Source organism: Eptesicus fuscus, chromosome 16 (genome assembly GCF_027574615.1).
Source record: "Eptesicus fuscus isolate TK198812 chromosome 16, DD_ASM_mEF_20220401, whole genome shotgun sequence".
Classification (NCBI taxonomy): Eukaryota; Metazoa; Chordata; class Mammalia; order Chiroptera; family Vespertilionidae; genus Eptesicus; species Eptesicus fuscus.
In genome coordinates this window covers 22607638-22632757 of record NC_072488.1, presented here as the reverse complement: position 1 = coordinate 22632757, position 25120 = coordinate 22607638, and the positions used below count along the sequence as shown (strand labels likewise).

Sequence of the window (25120 nt, the reverse complement as noted above, 5' to 3'; positions counted from 1 at the left end):
TATATTTTTATTGATTTTTTTGCAGAGAGGAAGGGAGAGAGATAGAGAGCTAGAAACATCGATGAGAGAGAAACGTCGACCAGCTGCCTCCTGCACACCCCCTACGGGGATGTGCCCGCAACCAATGTACATGCCCTTGACTAGAATCAAACCTGGGACCTTTCAGTCCGCAGGCCGACGCTCTATCCACTGAGTCAAACCGGTTTTGGCTTAAACAAATTTTTAAAAAATTTTACTTCCTGTTAGAAAACTGTAATACTATTATTTTAGCATTTTATGAAATAAATTAATGGAAAAATTATTCTTTTGTGCTATTATGGGTAAAGTATGAAGTGTGAATTTTTGTATGAATTTTCTATAAATTTGTCCAAATAACTTGAAAATGTTGACTTTTTTTTCTTTTAATTGACTTTTAAATGTTTGTTTGTTTATTTTTTTGTGTATTTTTTTTTTAGGTCAAGTCCAAACAGTGTATCAGCTGAGTCATGATATTGATGTTGGTCGTTTCCAAACACTAATGGAATGTTTTACCAGCACTTTTGAAACAGTGAAACTTTTAGCATTTGATCTTCTGATGAAGTTACCAAAAACAGTTATACAATTTCAGGTATTTGGACTTTTCCTATGTAAATGTGTATGCATGAAAACTTTCTGTTTAAAGCAAGCATGGTTTAGCAGGTTTAAACGAGGCATGCAGCCTGCCGGCCGTGAGTTTGACATGCTTGGTTTAAAGCAACAGTTAAACAGTCAGTGGGTTGTCCAGGCTCTTTGCATCTGCCTTCTTATATCTTCTGGCTGTTTCGGTTATCATTAATACATCTACTGTTGTAGGGTGATGAGGTGGGGATCCATGGTTGGGGAGGAGGAAGTATTGTCAAGGAAAATAAAGTCCAAATCAGTGAGCTTTGTTTTTTTGTTTTGATAAAAAAGGAGGTGTAGGAGGCAGTAGGTTTTATTGTTTACGAGATTATTGGTAGATTTCAGTTAACTGTGGTCTCTCCAGTTTCCTTGGACATGTTTGATCAAAACACATCACTTACAGTAACTGGAGTAAAAATTTTCGAGATAATCTCCCTGCTTAGTAGACTGGGAAGCTGAGTGTTAAGTGAGGTAGAAAATACGTTTCTGATATTCCAACAAGCAATAACTAAACTGAGACTGAAACTCAGAGTACTTGAGGTTAACAGCCAGTTCTCTCCCTGGGAGGTCGACTCCATCCCCAGCCCCCACTCTCTTCCTCACACTTTGCACTTCCCACCTTGGGGTGGAAACCAAAGATAGGCTTGGAAATGAGGTCACAGCATGGGGATGGGTCTGTAGGGGCTCCCTAGCTCAGGGTTCTGCTTTGCCCTTTAAGTTTATTCTAGGGCTGTGAGCTCACCAGCAGCTGTGGGGTCACTGGCTTTAGAGCTTCGTTATGGCTTTCTGTTAGAGCTGTATAAAGGCCAAGGTCACCTGCAGGGGCTGCAGCTGGAGCCGAAATATTAGGCTATATTTAGGGCATGGCAGCTTGTAGATACAGTGGATTCTGTAGGAGCACATGTTACAAGGTGTCTGTCCCATGGCTTCTAGGTGGCATTGCAAGATCTCAGGGTATCTTTTCTAACTTGAATCCATGTTGGAGTTGCTCTCCAGTGTTCACCTATCCCTGTGGTCTTTCAGGTGCTCTGGTGAGCAGAAGCTTCTTTGGTGCTTCAGCTTCTTACTTTTGTACCATACAGAAATCTTAAAGAGGATACTTTTTCTCATTCCACTTTCTTTCTCCTCTCCCACACTCCTTATTTTTCTTTGCTCCTTATTTTTCTTTCATCACACTAGACTTGTAATATACATTTATATTCATATTTATAAAACTACTAGAGGCCTGGCCTGTGGGGATCAGGCTGAAACCAGCTCTTCAACATCCCCCGATGGGTCCCAGATTGCGAGAGGGTGCAGGCCAGGCTGAGGGACCCCATTGATGCATGATTGGGGCTGGGGAGGGATAAGGGGAGGGCTCCAGGCATGTCTACCTGTCTCGCCCAGTCCCAATCAGCTGGACCCCGGAAGCAAGCTAACCTACCGGTTGGAACATCTGCCCCCTGGTGGTCAGTGTGCGTCATAGAGACTGGTCGAACGGTCGAACAAATGTTCGGACACTTAGCATATTAGGCTTTTATTATATAGGATACCTCATTCCTGGCAAATATTTTGAGAGTATCTGGAGTGGGGAAGGTACATTATTGCATCTATATGAAAGACTTGGTCCTTACGTGAATTATGAAGGGTTCTTAGGGGGCCTCTGTATCTCTAATTTGATAAACGTGTGCTTGGTCTTTAGATACTACTGCAGAATTCAGAAAACTTAGTAGTTCATGTGGCTTGCTGTAGGATTTGGGTGGTTCTAATATCTGGTCTGGTTTGCATATTGGTAAAGTGATCTTAGGAAGAAGTAGTCAAGATATTAAAATATTAATTACACTAGAGGCCCGGTGCATGAAATTCATGCATGGGGTGGGGGTGGGAGGGGAATCCCCTCAGCCCAGCCTGCACCCTCTCTAATCCGGGACCCCTCGAGGGATGTTTGACTGCCTCTCGCAATCCAGGACCACTGGTTCATAACCGCTCACCTGCCTGCCTGCCTGATTGCCCCTAACCACCTCTACCTGCCTGCCTGATTGCCCCTAACCACCTCTGCTTGCCTGCCTGATCGCCCCTAACTGCTCCCCAAACTGCTTCCCAGCTGGCCTGATCACCCCTAATTGCCTCTGCCTCGCACGGCACCCGGGACCCAAGATTCCCTCCTCCAGCTGGTTGCAGGCACCCAGGACCCAGGCTTCCCTCCCTCTGGCTGGCCACAGGCACCCATGACCGCAGGGCGGGCGGCTTGTCCCTCTCCCAGGCCGCAGGTACAGGCACAGCCACTGGCGCCCGGGACCATGAGGTGGGTGGCTTATCCCTCTCCCGGGCCGCAGGTGCAGCCACTAGCACCTAGGACTGCGGAGACCGTGGGGCAGGCAGCTTGTCCTTCTCCCAGGCCACAGCCTGGCTGGTCCCCATTCCTCTCTCGTGAGCTCATTTGTGCCTGGCTGTTCCCCATTCCTCTCTCACGAGTTCATTTGTGCCTGGCTGGTCACCATTCCTCTCTCCCCAGTGTTGAATGTCTGAGCCATTATGGTGTGAAGATGTGAGGGTGTGGTGACTATTTGCATATTAGCTCTTTATTATATAGGATATTTCCAAAGTCTTTCTTTGGATATGCTTTATATTAATATCTAATTAATTTTTAATATAGTTAACTTTAAAACATTCTTGAATGCTAATCTAAGCTCTCTAAGGACTTTTATCTATCCTATCTAATAAAGAGGGAATATGCAAATTGACCATCACAATGTCACAAATATGGCGGCGCCCAGTCCCCTCAGCTCCGCCAGGGGGTGGGGAGGGCGGGCGTGGCAGGCACACCGTGCGGCCAGACCCACCCTCAGCCCTTCAGCCACCAGGGCCGGCCCAAGGTGCAGGCAAGCCTCAGATGGCGGCTGCCCAGCCGCCCAGGGCTGCCCGAGGCTCAGGTAATCGGGGCCGGCTGAAGCTTGTGCTGCCGGCAGTGGCAGCAGCAGAGGTGTGATGGCGGCGTCACCTTTCCTTTATTGCTGGTTGCCTCCCGCCCCTGAGGGCTCCCGGACCGTGAGAGGGGGCAGGCTGGGCTGAGGGACCCCCCGTCCAGTGCATGAAGGGGGCCTCTAGTATATGTATATATGTGTGTGTATGTACAGATACACACATATATAGTAGAGCTACATATCCAAGGTCTTCCTTCATATCATATTTTGATTGACCTCAGATGGTAGAACAAAGATATTTTATATTCCAAAGGCTATCAAAGGCTATATATTGTGTTCTTACTAATTGGTTAGTTAAGGAATTCAGAGACTTACTGTCAGTTACAAAAAATGGCTTTATATGCTTAATTGGTCCTTTCAAATAGTGGCTTTTGGCCACTATCTTTAAGTTTTTTAGGTCATAAAAAATTAAACTTATCAAAAGGCAAAGAATTTAATGGAAATAAACTGATATTTGAATTAGAACATTTGACATCAGTAATTATGAGTACATATAATGAAATTCAAAATTAAGTTTATAATGATTTTTTCCCTATAACAGACAGTTATGGAATAATCCTAGTCAAATCAATATTACGAGCAGTGAATCCCTGAGTTCCAGCATGGTGAACATGCGCCATGTCAACCCTGGAGTTGGGACTAGGACCACATCTCTTGTCCTCAGCTCTCTGCCTTTCCATGCTTTGTTCTGTGTTTTTTTTGTTGTTGTTTGTGTTTTTTGTTTTTTTTTAGGATGAGCTATGTGAGTGGATTTGTATGTGAGATATAGGTGTGGGAGATCTGACGCAGAATTTCGGAGGCTTGTCTGATTATTTTCCATGCATATACATAGATCCTTGCTAGAAACAGGCTGGTGGCTTTACATTTTTGTATGGATTTGTAGTTTCCTCCTTCGAACTAGCTCTATGAGAAGGGGGGAGGAAGAAGGCAGGGTATGCTGCACAGGTAAAACACACCTGGATACAAAAGAACTCTGCTTCATCTAGAAATAACGGAAATGATCTGGCTGTAGTCATAGCGGAATTGTATAGGAAAACATAAACTTTTGCTAAAAAGGAAGTACTTTTAAAAAAAGTTGTATCAATTTTGAATTTCCCAACTGATATTATTTTCGAGACCCTGATCACTAGAACTGATTACTAATAATCGTTAATTACTGTGATAAAAACTCTAACCTATATTTAGGGAGAAGGGAAGTTGATATTCTTATTGAGTTATGTGGCAGGCCTTGTTTTTAAATATGTACCGTATTTTCCGGCGTATAAGATGACTTTTTAACCCAGGAAAATCTCAAAAGTCGGGGGTCTTATACGCCGGAAAATACGGTATTTGGGTTTTAAGCAATCTGATATACATTGTCAGAGATTTTTCTAACCTACGTATTATTCCTTCAAATTAAAGAAATGTTTTAGTGACAGTTACTGAATCTGTGCTTTATTCTAGGATTCAGAGAAACTGCAAGGCTTATTCCAGGCAGCACTGGCGCTCAGCACCAGCACCAAACCATATGACTGTGTAACAGCTTCCTACCTGCTGAACTTCTTAATTGGTCAGAATGCCCTGCCATCATCTCTGTCAGCCTACTTAAAAGCTCAGCAGGCTGCATGTGAAAATGGAGATAAGTCTGCTGCTGTGGTAGAAAGGAACACATTGATGGGTTTGTATTGAGTAAATGACCTTTTGCTCTTATTTATCAAAACCAATATCTTACTCGTTCACTACTCATTTGGTTAGAATATTTAATGGTTAAACATTTCTTTGTGGTTTATTTTATTTAAGAGTTTACCAGCATAGTAGTTTACTAGCATATAAAAATACCACGAGTTTCTTCTATGCAGTTTACTTAGCTCTAACATTTGTTTTTAAACAGATGTTCATGTTAAATAAGTAGATATACCAATATACATTAGTAAAGCTATTATGAAACTCTCTACTAAAAATGTACTTTTTTTTTTTTTTTGCAGAAATTTTACCATGCTTATATCCAGATCATCTTTGTTATTTCTATATAGAACAGAGAGTTCCTTTGCTTGTCAGGGTTTATGTTTTAACTGCCTGTCTTGCACCTACTTTTATTCTTTCCATTTAGCTAGTTCTAAAATCCAGGGCCTGAGTTGGTGTAGATATAGTGCTTTTCAACAAATATTTGTTTGAGATTTATGTACTTAATTTTAGGCTAATAAATCTTCATTTTGGAATTGTATTGAAAATAAGGACAAATAGGGATTTTTTTTTTTTTTTTAAAAAGAGAGGTCAGATAGAGTTGAAAATTATTTTCTCTGACAATTTTAACCTTTATGAAATATTTCAAATATTCAAAGAATATGTAAATATATACAGGATTTAAATAGTAATAATTAAAAAAATTTAACAAGTTTTTTTCCCTAGCTACTTGATAACACCCAGCTTAAATACACCAGCAGCCACACCTTTGAAGGCTCTCCTTTATCCTAGTTCTTTCTCCCATTCATGTAATAACTGTTCTGTTTTATATTAATTTTTCATCGTGTTTTTACCAAGGTTTTACCACCTGTGTATATATCATTAAACAATATATTATTTACTTTTACATGATTTTGAATTTTATATAAATACTGCATATTATATACATTTACTAAAGTTTATTAATGCATTCTCTTGTTGATGGACTTCTCTTTTTTAAATAAATAATGCCGATGTGAACATTCTGAATAGGCAGAAAAAGACAAATATGAAAAATAAGCACATGAGAAAATGTTCAACATCATTAACCATTAGGAAAATGCAAATCAAAATCACAGTGAGGAAGCACTTAACATCCCGTAGGATGACTATAATACAAGTGTTGATGAGGATATGGAGAAAGTGGATCCGTCATAAATGCTGCTGGGAATGTAAAATGGTGCAGCCACTTTGGAAAACAGTCTGTAGGTTCTTCAAAAGATTAAATACAGAGTGACCATATGACTCCACAGTTGCAATTTTTGGCATTGTCTTAGTCAGCTGAGGCTGCTATAAGAAGCTACATAGACTGTATGCCTTAAACAACAGACATTTATTTTTCTCAATTCTGGAGGCTGGGAATATCAAGATTAAGGTGCTGGAAGCTTCCATTCCTGGTGGGTACCTTCTTCGTGGCTTGCAGATAGGAGCCTTCTTGCTTTGTGCCCACACGGAGGGGAGAGAGCAGGTTTTCTTCCTTTTCTTAAAAGGACACTGATCCTACCAGGGAGGCCCCACCCTCATCACCTCATCGAAATCTAATTACTTCCTAAAGGCCCACTTCCAAATACCACCACGTTGTGGGGTAGGGCTTCAACATGAAATTTTTTTTGGTTGGGGGGGGATACAAACATTCAGTTCATAATGGATGCATACTTAAGAGAAATGAAAACTATGTCTAAACAAAAACTCATACACACAATGTTCATAGCAGCACTATTCATAATAGCTTAAAAGTGAAAACAACCCAAATGTTTACAAATTGATAAAAGGATAAACAAAATGTGGTATATCCATGCAATGGACTATTTATTATTCATTTGTAAGAAAATGAAATCTTGATACATGGATGAACTTTGAAAACATTATGCTAAGTGAAAGAAGTCACATATTGTATGATTCCATTTATATGATATGTCCAGAATAGGCAAATCTAAAGAGACAGAAAATAGATCCTTGGTTGCCTAGGGCTGGGGAAGATGAGAGGTGCAGGGAGGGGAGTGACTGGTAATGGGTGAGGGGTTTTTGATGGGGAAGGATGAAAACGTTATAAAATTGATTGTGGTGATGGTTTTTCATATCTGTGAATAAACTAAAAAACACTGATTTGTACACTTTAAATGTATATATGATATATGATTTATATCACAATAAAGCTATTATTATATTTTAAAAATCTGCTGTCCAAATAGCACATGGCACCTGGGCGGGCCTAGGGTCTAATACCCCAGGTAGAGGATTCTAAGAGGAATGATTCAGAGTGAATGCTGTAAATGGATCCAGGAAATCAGGGAAAGACACTCGGTTCTACCATAATTAGAAATGGATAACAGGGTGGCTACCCTGAAAGATCTTTTTTTAAATTCAAAACCTCTCCTATAAAGATCAGTTGAGTTGGGTGTTTTCATGGGAACTATTTTGCTATTCACAAATTTATATGTCTTTTTAAATTTGCGTTACTTTGTGTGTTTTTTGTTTGTTTGATTTTTCTAGTTATCAAATGCTTGTTGGAAAATCTTGAGGAAGAAGTATGTCAGGCTGAAAATTCTCTGCTTCAGGCAGCAGCTTCATTTCCAATGTATGGGCGAGTTCACTGTATAACAAGGGCTTTGCAGAAATTACCTCTAAAGTAAGTGTATTCACAGTTCTCTCCTGAACACTCATTTCTGGGCTTCAAACTCTTGTAGGAATATGTCCTGGAAAAGGAATGTATGGCCTTACAGATAATTAAAAATGTACATATATACACACATTTTTTTTGTTTTTTATTTTAATTTTTTTAAGTGTATTTTTATTGATTTCATAGAGGAAGGGAGAGGGAGAGAGAGATAGAAACATCAGTGATGAGAGAGAATCATTGATCGGCTGCCTCCTGCACACCCCCTACTGGGCATCAAACCTGCAACCCCGGCATGTGCCCTTGACTAGAATTGAACCTGGGGCCCTTCAGTCCACAGGCTGATGCTCTATCCGGTGAGCCAAACCAGCTAGGGCCACATTTTTATTTCTTAAATATTTCATAGAATGCACAATTTTGAAACCCAAATTCTTTCAACTCCTTTTATCTATTAATTTCTATTTATAGAATCTGATTTTTGCTTTAGTATAAATTTCCCTAACCGCCTTGTTGCAGCAGCCTGCAGTTGGTGAGTGAGTGGAGACGTGTGGTGCAGAAGCTTCTTCTGATGTCCTACAGGCTTTCTGCCGTGGTGGCTCCCATCATTCAGAGCTCATCCCCAGAAGGCCTCATCCCAATGGACACTGATTCAGGTCAGCAAACAAAGAAAGCTCAAATTCATGTTTCTCTTCCCTTTTAAATTTTTTTCCTAATCATTTATTTGGAGAGTTGTACATGGTAAATAAGGGAGAAAAATAACTATTATTAGTGATATTTCTGCCTTTTTACAAATATTTTTAAGTGTTACAAAATAACCTAAATAAATAAATGATAACCAGTTGATGAGTAAGGCGCTTCCTCCCCTGGGATAAATTGGGTTTTCTATTGTCATTTCAGAGCACAATCTACTAGGTAATTGCTGGGACTGGGAGAGCGGGCAGTATATATTAGAGAGGTAGCAATTGATGGGATTCAATCAGAGAAGGCAACTTTTTAGGAATCTGAAATTGGCAAAGACCATTTAATTTAAAAAAAAAAAAAGAGATACTCAAAATGCCCCCAATTGATATCATGAACTTTCATCTGTCTTTTCCCTCCCAACCCCTGTGTCTTTGCAAATGGCCCTACCAAAAGTCTATTTATGCAAGTTAGGTGCCTAGGGCTGCTTGACATCTTGTGCGTTTATATTTAGCCTGTCTCTACATTCTTTCAGTGTTCCCTTAAATATCTTTCAAATCTCTTTCCTTTTTATCTGCATCTTCTTACGTTACTCCAGGCTTTTATCTTCCCCTGTTTGTACTAGGGGCCTCTGAACTGGTTTCCCCACATCTACTCTTATCTCCTTTTTGCTACAATGAAAGTAATCTTTTCTAATCATATAATTCATCATGTCACATGTAATCTTTACTTGACCCTTGTGCCCTGCCCCACCTTAGCCCTCTTATTTAAAATACTTTAGTGATTTAAGACAGGTCATGTAATAGTTTGGCTCCTGCAACTTTGCCAGCCTTGTCTCTTCCCACTCTCTACTTCCCATAGAGTGCTTCTTCATGGAGTTGTTATAATTTAATAGGGATCTGTCTGTTTTTTCCCTTGTGTTTAGCATATTGCCTAGTAGAAATAGGTACACAATAAATATTTGTTATAATGAATAAATCAATGAATTAATAATTCCTGAAAGAATGGAAACTAAACTCAGTGCCTGGGATGTCCTAGGTTATCCTATATAATAAAGGGCTAATATGCAAATTGACCGAATGGTGGAATGACCGGTTGCTATGACATGCACTAACCACCAGGGGGCAGATGCTTAATGCAGGAGCTACCCCCTGGTGGTCAGTGCTCTCCCACAGGGGGAGCGCCGCTCAGCCAGAAGCCGGGCTCATGGCTGGCGAGTGCAGCGGTGGTGGCGGGAGCCTTTTCTGCCTCCACAGCAGTGCTAAGGATGTCCATCAGCTGGCTTAGGCCCGCCCCCCGCGGGCTCCCAAGGGTTCTTGGACTGCGAGAAGGTACAGGCCAGGCTGAGGGACCCTCCCCCCCCCCCCCCCGCAAGTGCATGAATTTCGTGTACCGGGCCTCTAGTATATAATAATATTCCTGTACTACAAGGGTCAGAAGGGACTGGTTGTTAACACCTAGAAAATCATGAAGTGAATTTACATTTGGTCTCTTAAAATATTAAGTTTGAATGCATTTTAGAGTACAACTGTGAGCCTTGTATTAAAAACACACTGAATATATCATAAACACACCACAGCATACAAGGTAATACCTTGGGCTGATACTTTAACCTGGATGTGTGTGTTTGCATAGGAAATGTTAGATTTTGTTCTTTACTGAAAATGTGTTGGAAAATTGGTGATGGTTCATGACACTAAGACATAGTTATTTATTTTAGCTGATAGTCTAAATACAGAAATTTGATGCCTTAACTTTCCTACTTAGTACATAGGAATAAAGAACACCCCATAGGATAACTAATATTTGAATCAGGCAAGTACCAGTATAGAGATAGGCAAAAGTAGGTTTACAGTAGTTTGTATGGAAGATAATAAAAGGATAAATAATAATACAAGAATAAGCTCTGTTTCGTGTACCCACAAGTGTAAACCTACCTTTGCCCCACCCTGTATATTCTGGATGAGAAATCTTGAGTATTTGTCACCTATTGTAGGTAGGGCCTGGAAAGTATGCTAAAATTATAGATATTAACATTTAAAAATATCTGTTGATCTCAAAAATTTGTCTGTGGTGCACTGATCTTTTCTTAATTTTGACTGTTTTTTTCCCCTCTGGTTTTCTCCACTCCCCCCCCTCCCCCCCCGCCCCTGCCACACACGTTATTTGCCATGCATTCTGAATTCCTTGAAATGAATCTCCCCAGAAAGCCAATAAAATTGAATAGCAGGGTTCTTAAAATTTTTACTCTAATAATCCCTCTTTTTTCTTAGTCTTTTCATGGTTTCTTTTGGTCCAGTTGTTACTTTTTCATGGTTGTCAAAATTAGTTTGTTTTTGGCAAAATCTCACAGAAACGACAAGAGAACATAAGATGTTGGTTGAATCATCATGATGATAGTAGTTTGGGTCTTTGTATTTCCCATAATATCTAAAGTATAAGTGTATATAATAGGTATACAGTAAATACCTGTTCTTTGATTTGCTCTTTGATTTCAGATGATTACCTGTTATTTCTTTAAAACCCTGACCGGGCTAACTCTTTATTACCTAGTCATCAGTTTATTCCTTCAGCTCATGTTACTGAACCTCTGCCATGAGCTAATTTCTGTTCCAGGCACTGGCCACTCAGCAGTGAACAAAGTTTTGCATTCATCGAGCTTACATTTCCTGATCCAGTGAGTGCTTAGGGAATAAAAATGAAGTTTAATATAATACTAGGACTGTAAATCATACTTAGGAAGCAGTATTTTACATAATGCATTTAAAGTCAAATCTGAAGCCTTTATGATATTCCTGCGCTATAAAAGATTGTTTTTGTTGGTGGTGGGGTTTCCTTATGTCTTTTAAACTTCCTACTTTTAAACTTTGATAACTTGTGTTGTAGATAGGGAAAACAGTCTCTTAAAAATAAAATTTATAAAAGTTTATTGCTTTTCTTTCATATGATTGAGCACCATATTGAGATTCTTAGACAATACCAAGAAAAGCGATGTGAATGGAATGGCAGCCTTTGTCCTATGGACAGTTTCTGTTTTTTTTTTTTGTTTTGTGTGTGTGTGTGTGTGTGTGTGTGTGTGTGTGTGTGTGTGCTTTTTCAACCTATTTACTGTATTTGCCATATTTCAAAAGTACACTCAGGCCCAGCGGTGTGGTTCAGTGGTTGAGCCTTGACCTATGAACCAGGAGGTCATGAACCATTCTTGGTCAGAGCACATGCCCTGGTTGTGGGCTCAATCCCCAGTAGAGGTGTGCAGGAGGCAGCCAATTGATGCCTCTATACAACATATTAAAAGTACACTCGGTGTCATTGAGACCTTATATAAATAAATTTCACATAATTCATCCTGTGAGTCCCTTCTAATAGAGTTCATTATCAAGTATTGAAAATTACAATATTTTTTAGGGCAAATACTTCCAAGGAAAATCAGCATGTGGTGTTGAACTGGGGTTTTAGGTACTGTCTTCTCTCTCCCTCAGAGTCAGCAAGCCGATTACAGATGATTCTGAATGAGATTCAGCCACGAGATACTAATGATTATTTCAATCAAGCCAAAATATTGAAAGAACATGATAGCTTTGACTTGGAGGACTTGAATGCCAATGTACCAAATATTGATACTTCTGCAGAAATCAAAGGTAGCTTATATAAAAATCAGTATTGTAATCAATGTTTAAGTTTCAAAGAAAAAAATGTACAAAGTTCTCTTTTTATATAGTAAATTGGAGGCTACAAATATGTACAGAACATTTTTAGAAAATGAAGTCTTTTTTTAGCTTATAAATGATTTATTTGGGGAATGAGTTTATAAAACTTTTACCAGAAAATGGCGTGCCTTAGAGCAATATATAAGTTGCTACAACAGAGAGCCATTGAGTGCTAAAGGTTTTTCCGTCTTTACCTTAGGTAAAGACGGAAATCCTTCACTGCTCTTATATCACCTGACAGCCAGGTGATGTAAGAGCAGTGAAGCACTGGGAATTCAGGTTTGGGCAGCAATCGGCTTCTTCCACTATGGTTCCTTGTCTGTTGTGAGTCCTTATAGTCAAGCAGCCTTTTAAAGGAAACAAATCTTATTATTCAATAAAATGTGAGCTGCTCTGTTGTAACAAGCTTCCAGAATTATAGTTCTTACTGCTTATTTTCTCATAAGTTGTTATTTTATAATTTTCTATAATGCTACAAAAAATAATCAGAAGCAATATTATCTTAGTGATTTATTACACATTTCTGCATTCTCCACTAGATGGGGCTATTGTCTTACAAAATTTTCTGTATTTTTTCTTAATTACACAAAATAACATAAATATTTGCTTATTATATTAATTTCAAACAATACAGAGGTAAATATGATTTAAAACAAATTAAAGTCCTCCTTCATCCCTAATCCCACTTCTTCCCTTTGAGTACATATCCTTTTAGACATGTTCTATGTATTTATGTATGTGTACATTTATCCTCTTAGTTTAGTGGGCTTTTAAAAACACAAGTGGGATAACATTGTAAATATTGTTTGTTTACTTACCTTTTAAATTTAATAATTTGTCTTTGACTTTTTTTTAATGTGAGTACTAAAATATTTCTAAAACTAGGAAAAGAGAGTAAGGATAATTATAGTTTATTTGCCATGGAATTTAAATGTATTTTGAAAGTGAATTTGTATTTCCCTTTGATTTAAATAGCCCTATCCTACTCTTTTACTGATATAACAACCACCCTCACCAAAATAAGTAATGAACTATAATTGTTATAGTCATATTTTATAGATGACTGAGTGACAGAACTTATTTCATGAATTTCCAAGTTTATACTTAAGTTTTGAAACAATATTGTATTGTATTTTTTAATTTATTTTGAAAATGGTATACTAAAGAAATACTTAACACAATTCCTACTCATAGGACATGCTCAACAAATGTTAGTTATTTTTTCCTGAATAAATATAATTTATGACAAATTGGTTTGTTTAAGCAGATTATTTGTGGGGAATTAGGAATAAGTTTGTTCTAAGAAACCTGGATGTGAGCAATCAAGTGTTGCAATAGATTTTTTTTTTTTTTTTTTAGGTAAAGACGGAAAAACATGTGATGTAACCGCTCAGATGGTGCTGGTATGCTGTTGGAGAAGTATGAAGGAAGTTGCTTTACTTTTAGGCACACTGTGCCAGCTTCTACCCATGCAATCCGTGCCAGAATCTCCTGATGGATTATTGACGGTGGAGCAGGTAGGGTAGATGTTTATTTCACCTGGTATAATTTCTGGTCAAAGCACAGATCACAAATTTTTATGTATAACTCAACTTAAAAAAAGGAATTATGAATGTTTCTTGAATAAAGTCACACAGATATCAACTGAAGAAAGTTTATGGTAGTTTAAGAATTAGACCTTGTGATACATTTCAAAACTACGTAATTTTTACAAACATTTTTATTTTTCTAAAGTTATATAAATAACTATAGATTTTTCACCTATTAGCTTCAATATTATTATTTTAATTTTATTTAACACATACAAATTTAAATTTAAATGAAATTGTCTATTTAGTAAAAACTCCACAAACCTCTTAAATTTTGCAAAGAAAAAATAGTAATACATTGGTTGATTATGGATCTCTTGTCTCCCACTCCATTGAATAGATTTGTAGTCACTTTGGCTTGTTGGCTGACTTTTATTTTAAGACCACAAAGTTAGTTCACCATCTAGGACTGTTCAAGTGACTTGAGTACAATGTTTACAAGAAATTTGCTTACCATAAGCATTTCACTTGGAAATACTTTAGATTTATTAGATTTCTGTTTTTTAATTGATTCCCTCTTCCTCTCCATGTGGTTTCAACAAATCCATTTTCCACCATTTTCTAGCAAAGATACGCAACATGTACTTTCATTTTTAACCTTTTTCAAATAAAGATAATTTTGCCCTTAGGGTGTTACAACATTTGAGAACAAAACAAACCTTGTAGTGTGCTAATGCTGATTATTTCTATAATAACCATGTGACTAGTTCCATGGAAATAATGCTAATATTTTTATTCTCACACTCTCTTAGGCTCATGTGTTTGCATCTGGTTAGCGGCTGGGCTTGTGATGATGTTGCAAGGCCCTGAGATGGAGAATGGCAGAGGGAACAGTACACTGCCAGCATCATTATGTTCCTTATTCTCTTCCAAATCAAATAGGTGTTAGTGTCTTAGTGTTACTTGCAGTCATTGCTGGTGATTGGCTGTAGTGCCAATGCCAATGTATTTGCTGAGGAACCCAGCTATGATTAATGATTACTTCACTGATGGTCCCCATCTCACTAAACAGTAAGCATATGCTAGAGTCTCAACTTTTCAAGGACTAGTTAGAACATCTAGTTTTTTGGGTTTGTTGCATAGTGTTTACAAAAAACAACAAGGGAAACATGTTTTACTTTTACTGTAACTGAGAAAGACCTGAAAGCTTCCTTTGAAAATTATTTTGCCTTGACATCTTTTATGTAGCACCCAAATCTTATGAATTTAATTTACGTGGGATAACCATGTTAATATTGGGGGTTAATATACAATAAAAGAGATGTGTGTAAAAGAACAGCAGCAATAATAACAAAGAGGCTCTTATAAACCAAAGAACTCCTCTAATGACTGTTTTCATGAAAAAAAAAAATTGCATCCTGTTTTTCGGTAAAATATTAGTTTCTAGTCTAATGAGGTTTAGTCATTTTCCTATGTCGCTGTTTATGTGGTGGCCTCACTTATATAGATTTGAGAAGAATTAACTGGATGAATGATCAAGAATGTCCATGATAGCACTGTTCTGGCATTGAAACCCTGCCTTCTGTGGAAAACTTCATTCTTGGTCATGCTGACTTGAAAGAAATGCCTCAGTTTAGGGGCATATTTAGTCAATGAAAACCCAAAGTCTTCAAGAAATTAGTTTTATTCATATTACTGGAGGAGTCCCGCTTTTAAACATAAAATTTGTTCTATGAAATTCCTTTAAATTAAAAATACTCCCGTGTACTTAAAACGCTTGTGAATTAAAAAATATAAATGACTGAGAAGAATGTAATTTATATTGGAGCGGCTGGGCCATGCCTAAGGTCCACCTTCCTTTCAAGGGCATAGTTGCCCTGGCAACACTAGATCTTCTGTGCACTTAGTGCCAAAACTAAGAATTTAAAAGTCAACACTTTCGCTGAGGGTGACCAGAACAGACCCGCAGAGCAGAGGCAGTGAAGTGGCTAGTAGGCAGAATGCTACCCTTTGTGGGGGGGGGGGGGGGGGGAGGTAATGTAGAGTTTGGATTTCTTATTCCCGAGACCACTAATAGCTGTGATCTGCTTTTCTCTCAGTGGATGAAGGAGGCAGTTCCTTACATCCTAAAATACTGATGTTCAGCCTTTGCTTCTCTACTCTCCACTTACCCTTCACTCTTGAAAAACTAGTGTAATTCTGTTGTTATTTGATGTCTTGAATGTAGTTGACAGAGGATTTCCTTTATAGCCCAGTTCCTTTATGGCCATCTTTATGGCCCTTTGTTAAAGGGGGGACCCCTTAAATACCACGTATGTGAGTGTGGTTTATGATAGGCCAGCAGGTAGTGAGATTACAATGTGGAGATTTTTGTTGCTGTACAAGAACTGGAGCTCATTGTAATTCTGAATATTCAGTGCTGTGTTCACAAACTGTTAGAGCTGGAAGGATCACAGAGATGATATTATCCAGCTCCCTTGTACAAGGGGAAACTGAAGCCCTTGGATGCTACCTGGTTTGCCTAAGATCACAAAGCTGGTTTGTGGCAGCTCTGGGACAGGAACCCAATTCTTCTCCTTTCCAGCCTGTGTTCTGACACGGCACAGTGCTGCTTTTGTTCTGACCTGCTCATTTAATTTTTCTTTAAATTTAATTTTCCCACTTCCCATACCCAACCAAATTTTTGCAAGCAACAGGATAGTAAGGCAACTTGCTACTGAACTTTTTAGCAAATGGATTCATTTCCCTAAGTCACTTGGGAAGCAGTGTGTCCTCTGCAGCTTCACCAAGAGGAAAATGTGTTCATTCAGAGGCAGTCTGACTTTCCTCCTGCGAGGTAATCACATAATGAAAGGTTCTTTCATAATGTCCCTGTACAAGAGGCAGAGATAAAACCAGCTTTGAGGGATGTAAGCCGAGACCCTTCAAGAATGAGCGGTACGTGCAACCTTATCTCGCAACTTCCTGACTGGTGTGTGTCTAGGTTTCAAGCTGGATGTTTTGCTGATGTGGAGTTTTTGCTTGATACATTTTGTTGGTCCTCTTTCCAGGGGGTATCAGATACCCAGTTCCTACTGATTTTTTTAAAAACAACTTCCTCTATCCAGAGTATTAATTCATATACACATATTTCCCCTAATATTCCTAAAAAGAAGCTTTTGGATAGATTTCTCTGGCTGCCTTCCCCTTGGTAGTAATGATTACCACAGAAATCACATGAATAGAAATAATGATCAACTATTAGAAATTAGGTCCTTTTTAAACTCCTATTTTAGAATCTTTTGTAATTTTCATGATGTACATGGCTAAGTGGGTTTATACACTCCCTCAGGTCTTTTGTTACTGTTTTAGGTTTTCTGTAATGGACCTCAAAACGGGAAGTGTTTATTAGCATTCATAAGTTAAGAAATTGCCTTTTGTATTTTCTTTGCCCAGATTTTTTAAAAAGAAATTATGAAAAAGTATCCCTTGAATTGTACTGAATGCAGGTTCACATTTTTAAGCTGTGAAATGAAGTTAAGCACAACATTTAGTCACCTCTTTATTGACTGTCTTACTACAAGGGTACTGTGGGAACATAAAGAAATATAATATGTGGTTCTCTAACCTCAAGAGCTTAGAAATATAACAGGGGATTGAAGAAAGTCAGTCTAAAGGACAGCAGTTAAAATGGCACATAGTTAAGAGTTTGCTATAAATCAAAGAACAAACATTCTAGTAAGAAGATGTTTGAATAACAGAAAACTATTATCTTTGTTGTTATTATGTAAGAGAACAATATTTAGGCATTGAAGAAATCCCAAATATTAGTAATAAATCACTATAGTAGAAAAAAGTACCATTTAAAATATTAATTATCTTACTATAGTGTAAACTTTTATAAACTGTACCATTTAACAAAAGTGGAATTAGAAACTCCTATTAATATTTCTAAGGTTATAAGAAGTGGCTGTGACTTAAAGTCAGACTTTATTTATTTATTTATTGATTTTTATTTATTTATTGTTACTCCTCACTCGAGGATATTTTTCCATTGATTTTTAGAGAGAGTGGAAGAGAGAAGAAAAGACAGAGAGAAATACCCATGTGAGAGAAACATATCGATTGGTTGCTTCCTTCATGCGCCCCAACCAGGGCCCGGGTTGGGGAGGAGCCTGCAACTGAGGTACATGCCCTTGACCTGAATCAAACCCGGCACCTTTCAGTCCTCAGGCTGATGCTCTATCTACTATGCCAGAACAGCTAGGGCTTAAAGTCAGACTTTAAATTAAGGTTTAGAATTAAGCATTACACTTTGATGATACAAAATAAAAACAAAAATGGTCATTTATTGTTTGCTATTCTGTGCCAGATACTCTGCTAAATGCCATATGTATAATCTCCTTTTTCTCTCAGAATAATCCTGTGAAGTAGGTTCTAGTGTTTTCCCTGTTTCACAGACCAGGGAACTGTTACTTAATTAGTTGCCTTAGTAAGGAGGCCAAGTAGGGATCCTGAACTCAGCCCTCTTGGCTTCAGAGTCTCAGGTCTTAAGCACTGTACAGTGTTTTCATAAAACGTTCCATGTATGTTTAAATCCTCTTGGGTTTATCTAATTTATAATGAGTGGAATTAGCCTTGATCTTTCTTCTGTATTTCTGTCTACTGGCGTATATAAAGGACAAATAAAAAATATATTTACACTTGTCCTTTGTGAGTTTTATGCTCTAGATGAGCAGTTAGCTCCCCTAAGTAGACCACTGGTGAATTGTAGATGCCTAGAATCCTGACATGTAGCAGTACTTTCCTGTGGAATTTCACACCTTATAAATCCATAAAGCATATTAATATGCCTATAGGAGTAGGCTTTATGAAAAGTTAGAAAGCAGGAGCTGCTAAACTTAAAAAGACAATGACTAGAATTGAATTTTAAGAATAGAAAGCAGGGCCTTTTTTGTATTTTTACCTTAATTCCCTTTCAAAAATCTTGATATCCATGTTATTTATTAAAATATGTTGTGAAGACATCATCTACATTAAAAGAAAGCTTTTTATGAACTGTAAATAAGACCTTAGTGGCATCTAATAGAAAGTTTTCAGAGGATTTTTTTCATTTTTAAAATTAAATTTAAAGATTCTGTTTCCTATTCTGACTGTTGTCATTACTTTTTAAGTCATTTGCACCAGCTGTGTTCCCTGTAGTCTCATTATCCAGTGGAAGTGGGTGAGCCTGGGCAGCTGTTCTTAGGCCCACACTGCCTTTCTGCACTTGGTAATGGGGCACACATCCCTACCTTTCACTGTTTTCTGGCATAAAACTTTAAGGCCATTCAGCCAGGTTTGCTAACCCTGTCAGATGTATTCTGTATTCAGTCATGTAAAAAGATCCAGTCAAGTGTCTGGCTGGGAGCAGGTACTTAATAAGTGTTTATTCATTCAGTCTAGCCACCCATTTTCTTCCCATGTTAGTTATCCTCTTCCTTTGTGGTCCACTCAAGTATATCCTATCTGACGTCTGGATATGAAGCTTCTTCTAATAATCTATCCCAGTACAGAAGAATATTTCATTTCTAATGAAATGAAATGAAATGAAATGAAATGAAATGAAATGAGCTTCCAGGGGGCACCCCCCACCATATTGGTTTCCTCTGAACTGAAGCACTATGAGGACAGACATCTTGGTTTGTTCTGCCTTATCTCCCCTTGCACTAATCTGCTAAGCATTCGGCGGGGTGCTGAAGTTTTATTTAAAATCTGGTTTTTCTGAAGCCAATACCCACCAAATGTTAATAAAAATACAGCCAGTCCAACCAGTTTAACAGTACAAAACCTCATCAACAACTAATTGTTAGTCATGTCTTCTTTAAAACAAATGTTATTTGTCTAACCTTGCATGCAGAGGGGCAACATATAGGAAAGCTGTGAGTAGCCTTTTGGAAAATTCCATGGTTCTGACTCAGTGATGCCTGTCAATTTTCAGTCCTTTGCACTAAATCTGGCCATTCACATTTGTGTATCTCTAAAAGGTATTTATTGGGAGTTGTTTAATGGGTTGGAGTCTCATTTTGGGATGATGAAAATGTTCTGTAAAATGGATGGTGGTGGTGATTGCACAACAATGTGAATATGCTAAATGCCACTGAACTGTATCCTTACAGATGGTTAAAATGGTAAATTTCATTATGTGTATTCTAACCACAGTAGGTGTGTGAGGATTGTCACCTTGTGTGATTGGCTGTTGGTGTTTAGTGATATGTGCTAACAAAAAACACTGTCAGATTTGTGAGGCTGGCATAGGGAGGCAGTTCTAATATAGCAGTTCAAGATTGCCAACTCTGGAGCCAGACTGCCAAGGTTTATGTACTGGATCTATACTTCCATGCTGTGTGACCTTGAATAAGTTACTTGGCCTTTCTGGGCCTCATTTTCTCCATTGTAAAATAGAGGTAATAGTGCTTATTTCATGGATTATTATGAAGATTAACTTATATAAAAATGCTTAAAATACTACCTGTCACACAGTAAGTGTTATGGATGGACATCTATTTAGCTCTGAGTTCTAAATGATATTACTGACATAAAATACCTGTAAATGTAAGCATAAACTGAACACTTATTTATTTTTAAATTTTGTTTAAAAGGTAAAAGAAATAGGAGAACACTTTAAACAACACCTTTTACAGTCCAGGCACAGAGGAGCATTTGAACTGGCTTATACGGGCTTTGTGAAACTCACTGAAATACTAAACAGGTAAAACAAAACAAATCCTTTTGTGTACATTTTAAAAAGACTAAATGTCCCAACCATGTGCTTGAAGTAGAATGTAGTTGTGGCTTTTGATGTTTAAACTGTTGGAAGAAATTGTTTTCTTAGGTTTCATTGTATGATTTACTGCAGATGATTTAGTGAAATGTCCAAACCGGGTTGTTCTCTCATTGAAAGGTGATTTGAAGCAAACTCAAAGATTTTGCTAAAAAAAGCTTTGAAGTTACCATTTCTTTTCTTTAAATGAAATGACTGTTTTGTCTGTTTGAATACTGCTTGGTATGTGGAATAAAATAAGCCCTCCAGTTCTTTGGATTTTTGTGTATTACAGACAGAGAAAGGATTTTATGGGTGCTTCTTTCTTTCTTTCTTTCTTTTCTTTTTTTTTTTGGTAGTTTTATCTTATAGGAAAAATTTTAAAGAACAGTAATAGACCAAAAAGTGTAAAAGATTTTTCCCTCTTATTTGGAAAAATACTTAGGTAGATTTCATATATTTAGCTTTTTTTTTTTCCACATTATAGGTGCTGATAATTTTATTCATTCATATACTAGATTTCTTCCAAATAGCTTCTGAGGAAACCTTAAATTACTTAATGACTAAGTGTTCATGGCAAGTGTTCTCTAAATAAGAGGTAGTATTTTCCAGGAAAACATATCCATTGCCTGGAAACGTTTTGAAATGAAGAAGAGTTCTGCCAGCCTTGTAGCCTCAGCAAACATTTTATTTTGGGCTGTTAGATTATCCTTGAATATTTTGACACATTTTTTTTCACACTCCTGGTAAAAACATTTATAAAACATTTTGGCAGTTATGGGCTGCACAGAATATCTTAAATGATATGCTAAAATATGTTCCTGACTTTAAACTACTGATCTTGAAAATATTTTATTACCTTTTCAACTTATTCTTTCCAGTGCAGACATGACTTAGGAATATTTTTTTTTCTCACAACACAACACACTTTCCTCTCTTAAAATCAATAAGTATATATTGAACACTAGTTGTATGCTTAGTACTGTGCTTGGTTTGGAGGATATAATACTTCTTTATAAGACAAGCTTCCTTTTCTCAAAGAGCTTATGGTTTAATTTGTGAAATAAGCAGGATGAAATTCAAAATACTTAACAAATAGTATTTCATGGGCACTGACTGCTCAGAACAGACGTTGGGTATAAGCATCCAACATTGCTGTATGTACAGGTATGTGTTAGCTGAATACCAACCTGGAAAGTGAGACTAAGATCTAATATAATTATCAATATTGGAATGAAATTTACAAATTCTGTAGAAATATCAGAGAGAGAAAATAATGGGGATAGGCTGGTAGGGCTTAATGGAAGAGGTGGGATTTGTGCTAATGGATGAGTTAGGATTAAGTAGATAGGAGAAAGGAAGAAACATTGTGAGCAAATATTCAGAAGCTAGAATCAGCATGGCATATTGTTAGGTGAAGAAATAAGCCGACCTTATTGTAATGGTGGGGTGGTGGAGTTTACTAGGCAATTTCATACAGCTGGATAGATTGAAGCCAAATTATGGATATCTAGAAAGTAGGTGTGCTATAATAGGGATGGAGAGAGATATTGAATATTTTTAAATCTGAAACAGATAATAGAAGGGAGGCATTGTAGCATAGAGAAATAGCAGTAATGTATGACACAAGCTCTTAGTTGTGTTTATATTCATGCCATTTATTGGCAATGAAATTGTATGAAAGCTTCATCTCTATAGTAAAGAAAAGAATATTTGCTCTATTAACATATATCTCTGACTTATTTTGTTTTTAATCCTTACCTGAGGATTTTTTTTCATTGATTTCTAGAGTGGAAGGGAAGGAGGTGAGAGAGATGTAAGGGAGGATGGAGGGGGAGATGTAAGGGAAAGAGAGATAGAGATAGAGATAGAGATAGAGATAGAGAGAGAGAGAGAGAGAGAGAGAGAGATATCTACGTGAGAGAAATACATCGATTGGTTGCCTCTTGCGCACACCCCTGCAGGGGCTGGGGAACCTGCAACCATATGTGCTCTTGACAGGAATCGAACCCATTACCCTTCAGTCCGAGGGCCGATGCTCTAACCAGTGAAAAAACCGGCCAAGGCTCTCTCTGACTTTTGTTGTATAGATCAAATAAAATAGATATTTATGAAGACCCTTTTCATTGTAAAATGTTCTACAAATGTACACCATTATGAGATTGTGTTGGTTGTGGTGTTCCTGTGTGAAGTAGTTTCTTTGTTGGAGGTCTTAGGTTATATGGATTGTAATGATAGATTGTAGTGAGGAGAACCTGGAATCAGTTGTAACAATCTAGCTTTGAGCTGATGAGAGCTCCTCTGTGATGGTGGCTCTGGCAAAGAAGTGGCGTCTCAGTTAACCTTCAGCCCCACACAGTAAAAGCTCTACATATGATGTATTGACTGCTTAGAAGGAGAGCTGTGGACATTATTTTATATTTCATGATTTTATATGTCAGGAATTAAGGAGTACTCAACTGGGTGATTCTTCTCCTCAGGGTATTTACCGAGTTCAATTGATGGCATTCAATTGGCAAATGAGCTGATCAGGAGCATCCAAGACAGCTTTATTCACATTTCTGGCCATCAGCATCCAACATTGCTATATGTTCGGGTGTGTGTTTGCTGAATACCAACCAGGAAAGTGAGACCAGCACATTTGAACAAGATAAGAAGATTGGTGGGACAGAAAATTGGGCCTAGTTGAGACTACATGTGGCTTCTCAGCATGGCAGTCTTAGGGTAGTTGAAATTCTCATAGGGCAGCTTACACCCCCCAGAGAGAGTATGTCAAGAGAATCAGGCAGAAGTTGCATGTTCTGTTCTGACATAGCCTCGGAAGTCTGATGGCATTGCTTCAGTCACATTCTTTTGGTAATAAGTGAATTTTAAGTTCAGTCCAAATTCACGGGGAGAGGAATTAGACTCCACCATTTGATGGCTAAGTGGCAAGATCATACTGTAGAAATGTGCGTGGGGTTGGAGATAGTGTAGTGCCTATCTTTGTAAAATGCAGACTGCTACATGAACCAACTGAATGTGAGTGATGGAGGTCCCCAGGCAGTCCACACTTGTTCCTGTGCTTTAATTCTTGGTGACTAGAAAGGTGGATTTGATATTAACAAAGATAAGGAAACTGAAAGAGAGAGTTAGTTTAATAAAAATGAATAAATTTGTATGTGTTGAGTATGAGATCATGATGGCACATCTTGGTGGAAATATTTGTCAGAACTTGGAGATAGGGGATTAGTTTGGGTTATGTAACAGAAACAGAGATGTAGATTTATGAGTTGTCACCATAAACATAATAGTTAATAGGGGAGGGTGTATAAGGAAAAAGAACAGAGGACCAAAGACAGAGACTTTTGGGCAAGTATACTTTTTCGTTGAATGGTACAGATGAAGGCATTCCAAATAAATGGAATGGGGAGACTAGGCAAGGCCCAGGGTCTGGTATCTCAGCCATTCCTCATGGTTGTCAATACTGGATTTTAACCAACTGTTGTGAGTTCTCAACTGTTGCTTCCAAACCAAGTGGTTCTTGATCCCTCTGGAGACATTTCAGGTCTGCTGAACAGAATGTTTTGCAGAGAACATCTTTACAGTATGTGTGGCTTCCTTTTGTTTGGTTATTATTTTTTAAAGGAAATGTGTTGGGTTTTTTTATCCTTTGAAAGCTTTTTATAAGCTCTTAACTTAAGAAAAAGTTATTTAGGCATACAACATTTAAAACATTTGCAACATTTAATGCAAATCCACTGAAATGGAGGCCAACTGCTGGTCACCTCTTGAAATACAGCTGTGTTAAGGAAGGAAGCACTTAAAGAGATTAATGGATAAATAACTGAAGAGTTAAACATGAGCCACATTGTTTGAATTGGTTTTAATTGGATTATTCAAGATGTCATCAAATGTAAACTGACTTTACTACTAAACAATCTGCTAAACAATTCACTATTGAACTAATTAACTATTCACTATTAAATAATCATCTATGAATAAGTAGGAATGGGAAGCACTTCTTTTTTCTGGAAATTTTTTTGAAAGTAGTACTTGCACACACACACAATATATTGAGTTAATTTTCTAGAATCTGATTTTCTTATATGGTGCTTTCTATTTAGCATTTGGTAAAATATTCGTATTCTCTTTTAAAAAACATAATTACCAGCCTAAACATTTGATTGGAATGGTTAAATGCATTAAAGTCATAACTCTAAATTCAAGTTTCTGATGAAATTCGTACTTCTTGTTTATTCTCTCTGTGACCTTAGTATTTTAAGTTGTTTTTCTAATGAAAAACAGAATCCTAAACTGGGGTGGTAAGCTGGGGAATCTAGTGTTCATTTTTCTAGCCATATATTAAAAGCTTAATTTTAAGGGGACTAAATTACTGACTACAATTCTAAATCTAATAGGGAGGTTTGTGAATACTTGATATTGTCTTCTCTTCATATATATGAATTGCTCTACTAATTGAAATGTAGTTTAACCTACAAATATTTATTGCAGTAATTACAATC

General features: G+C 37.6%; 1 protein-coding gene across 2 annotated transcripts in view; it reads left to right on the top strand.

Annotated features, from left to right (window-relative positions):
* THADA (THADA armadillo repeat containing) overlaps positions 1 to 25120 on the top strand; it is a 293480-nt gene that overhangs the window by 28338 nt on the left and 240022 nt on the right. Inside the window, exons 15-21 of one of the 2 annotated variants that reach the window (XM_028140017.2) lie at positions 456 to 607; positions 5046 to 5259; positions 7797 to 7932; positions 8437 to 8573; positions 12078 to 12236; positions 13665 to 13822; positions 20455 to 20564. In XM_028140017.2, the coding sequence (XP_027995818.2) occupies positions 456 to 607; positions 5046 to 5259; positions 7797 to 7932; positions 8437 to 8573; positions 12078 to 12236; positions 13665 to 13822; positions 20455 to 20564 (1066 nt within the window). Of the gene's footprint in view, positions 1 to 455; positions 608 to 5045; positions 5260 to 7796; positions 7937 to 8436; positions 8574 to 12077; positions 12237 to 13664; positions 13823 to 20454; positions 20565 to 25120 lie in introns of those variants that run through there. The other variant, XM_054728194.1, reaches the window with a different exon arrangement.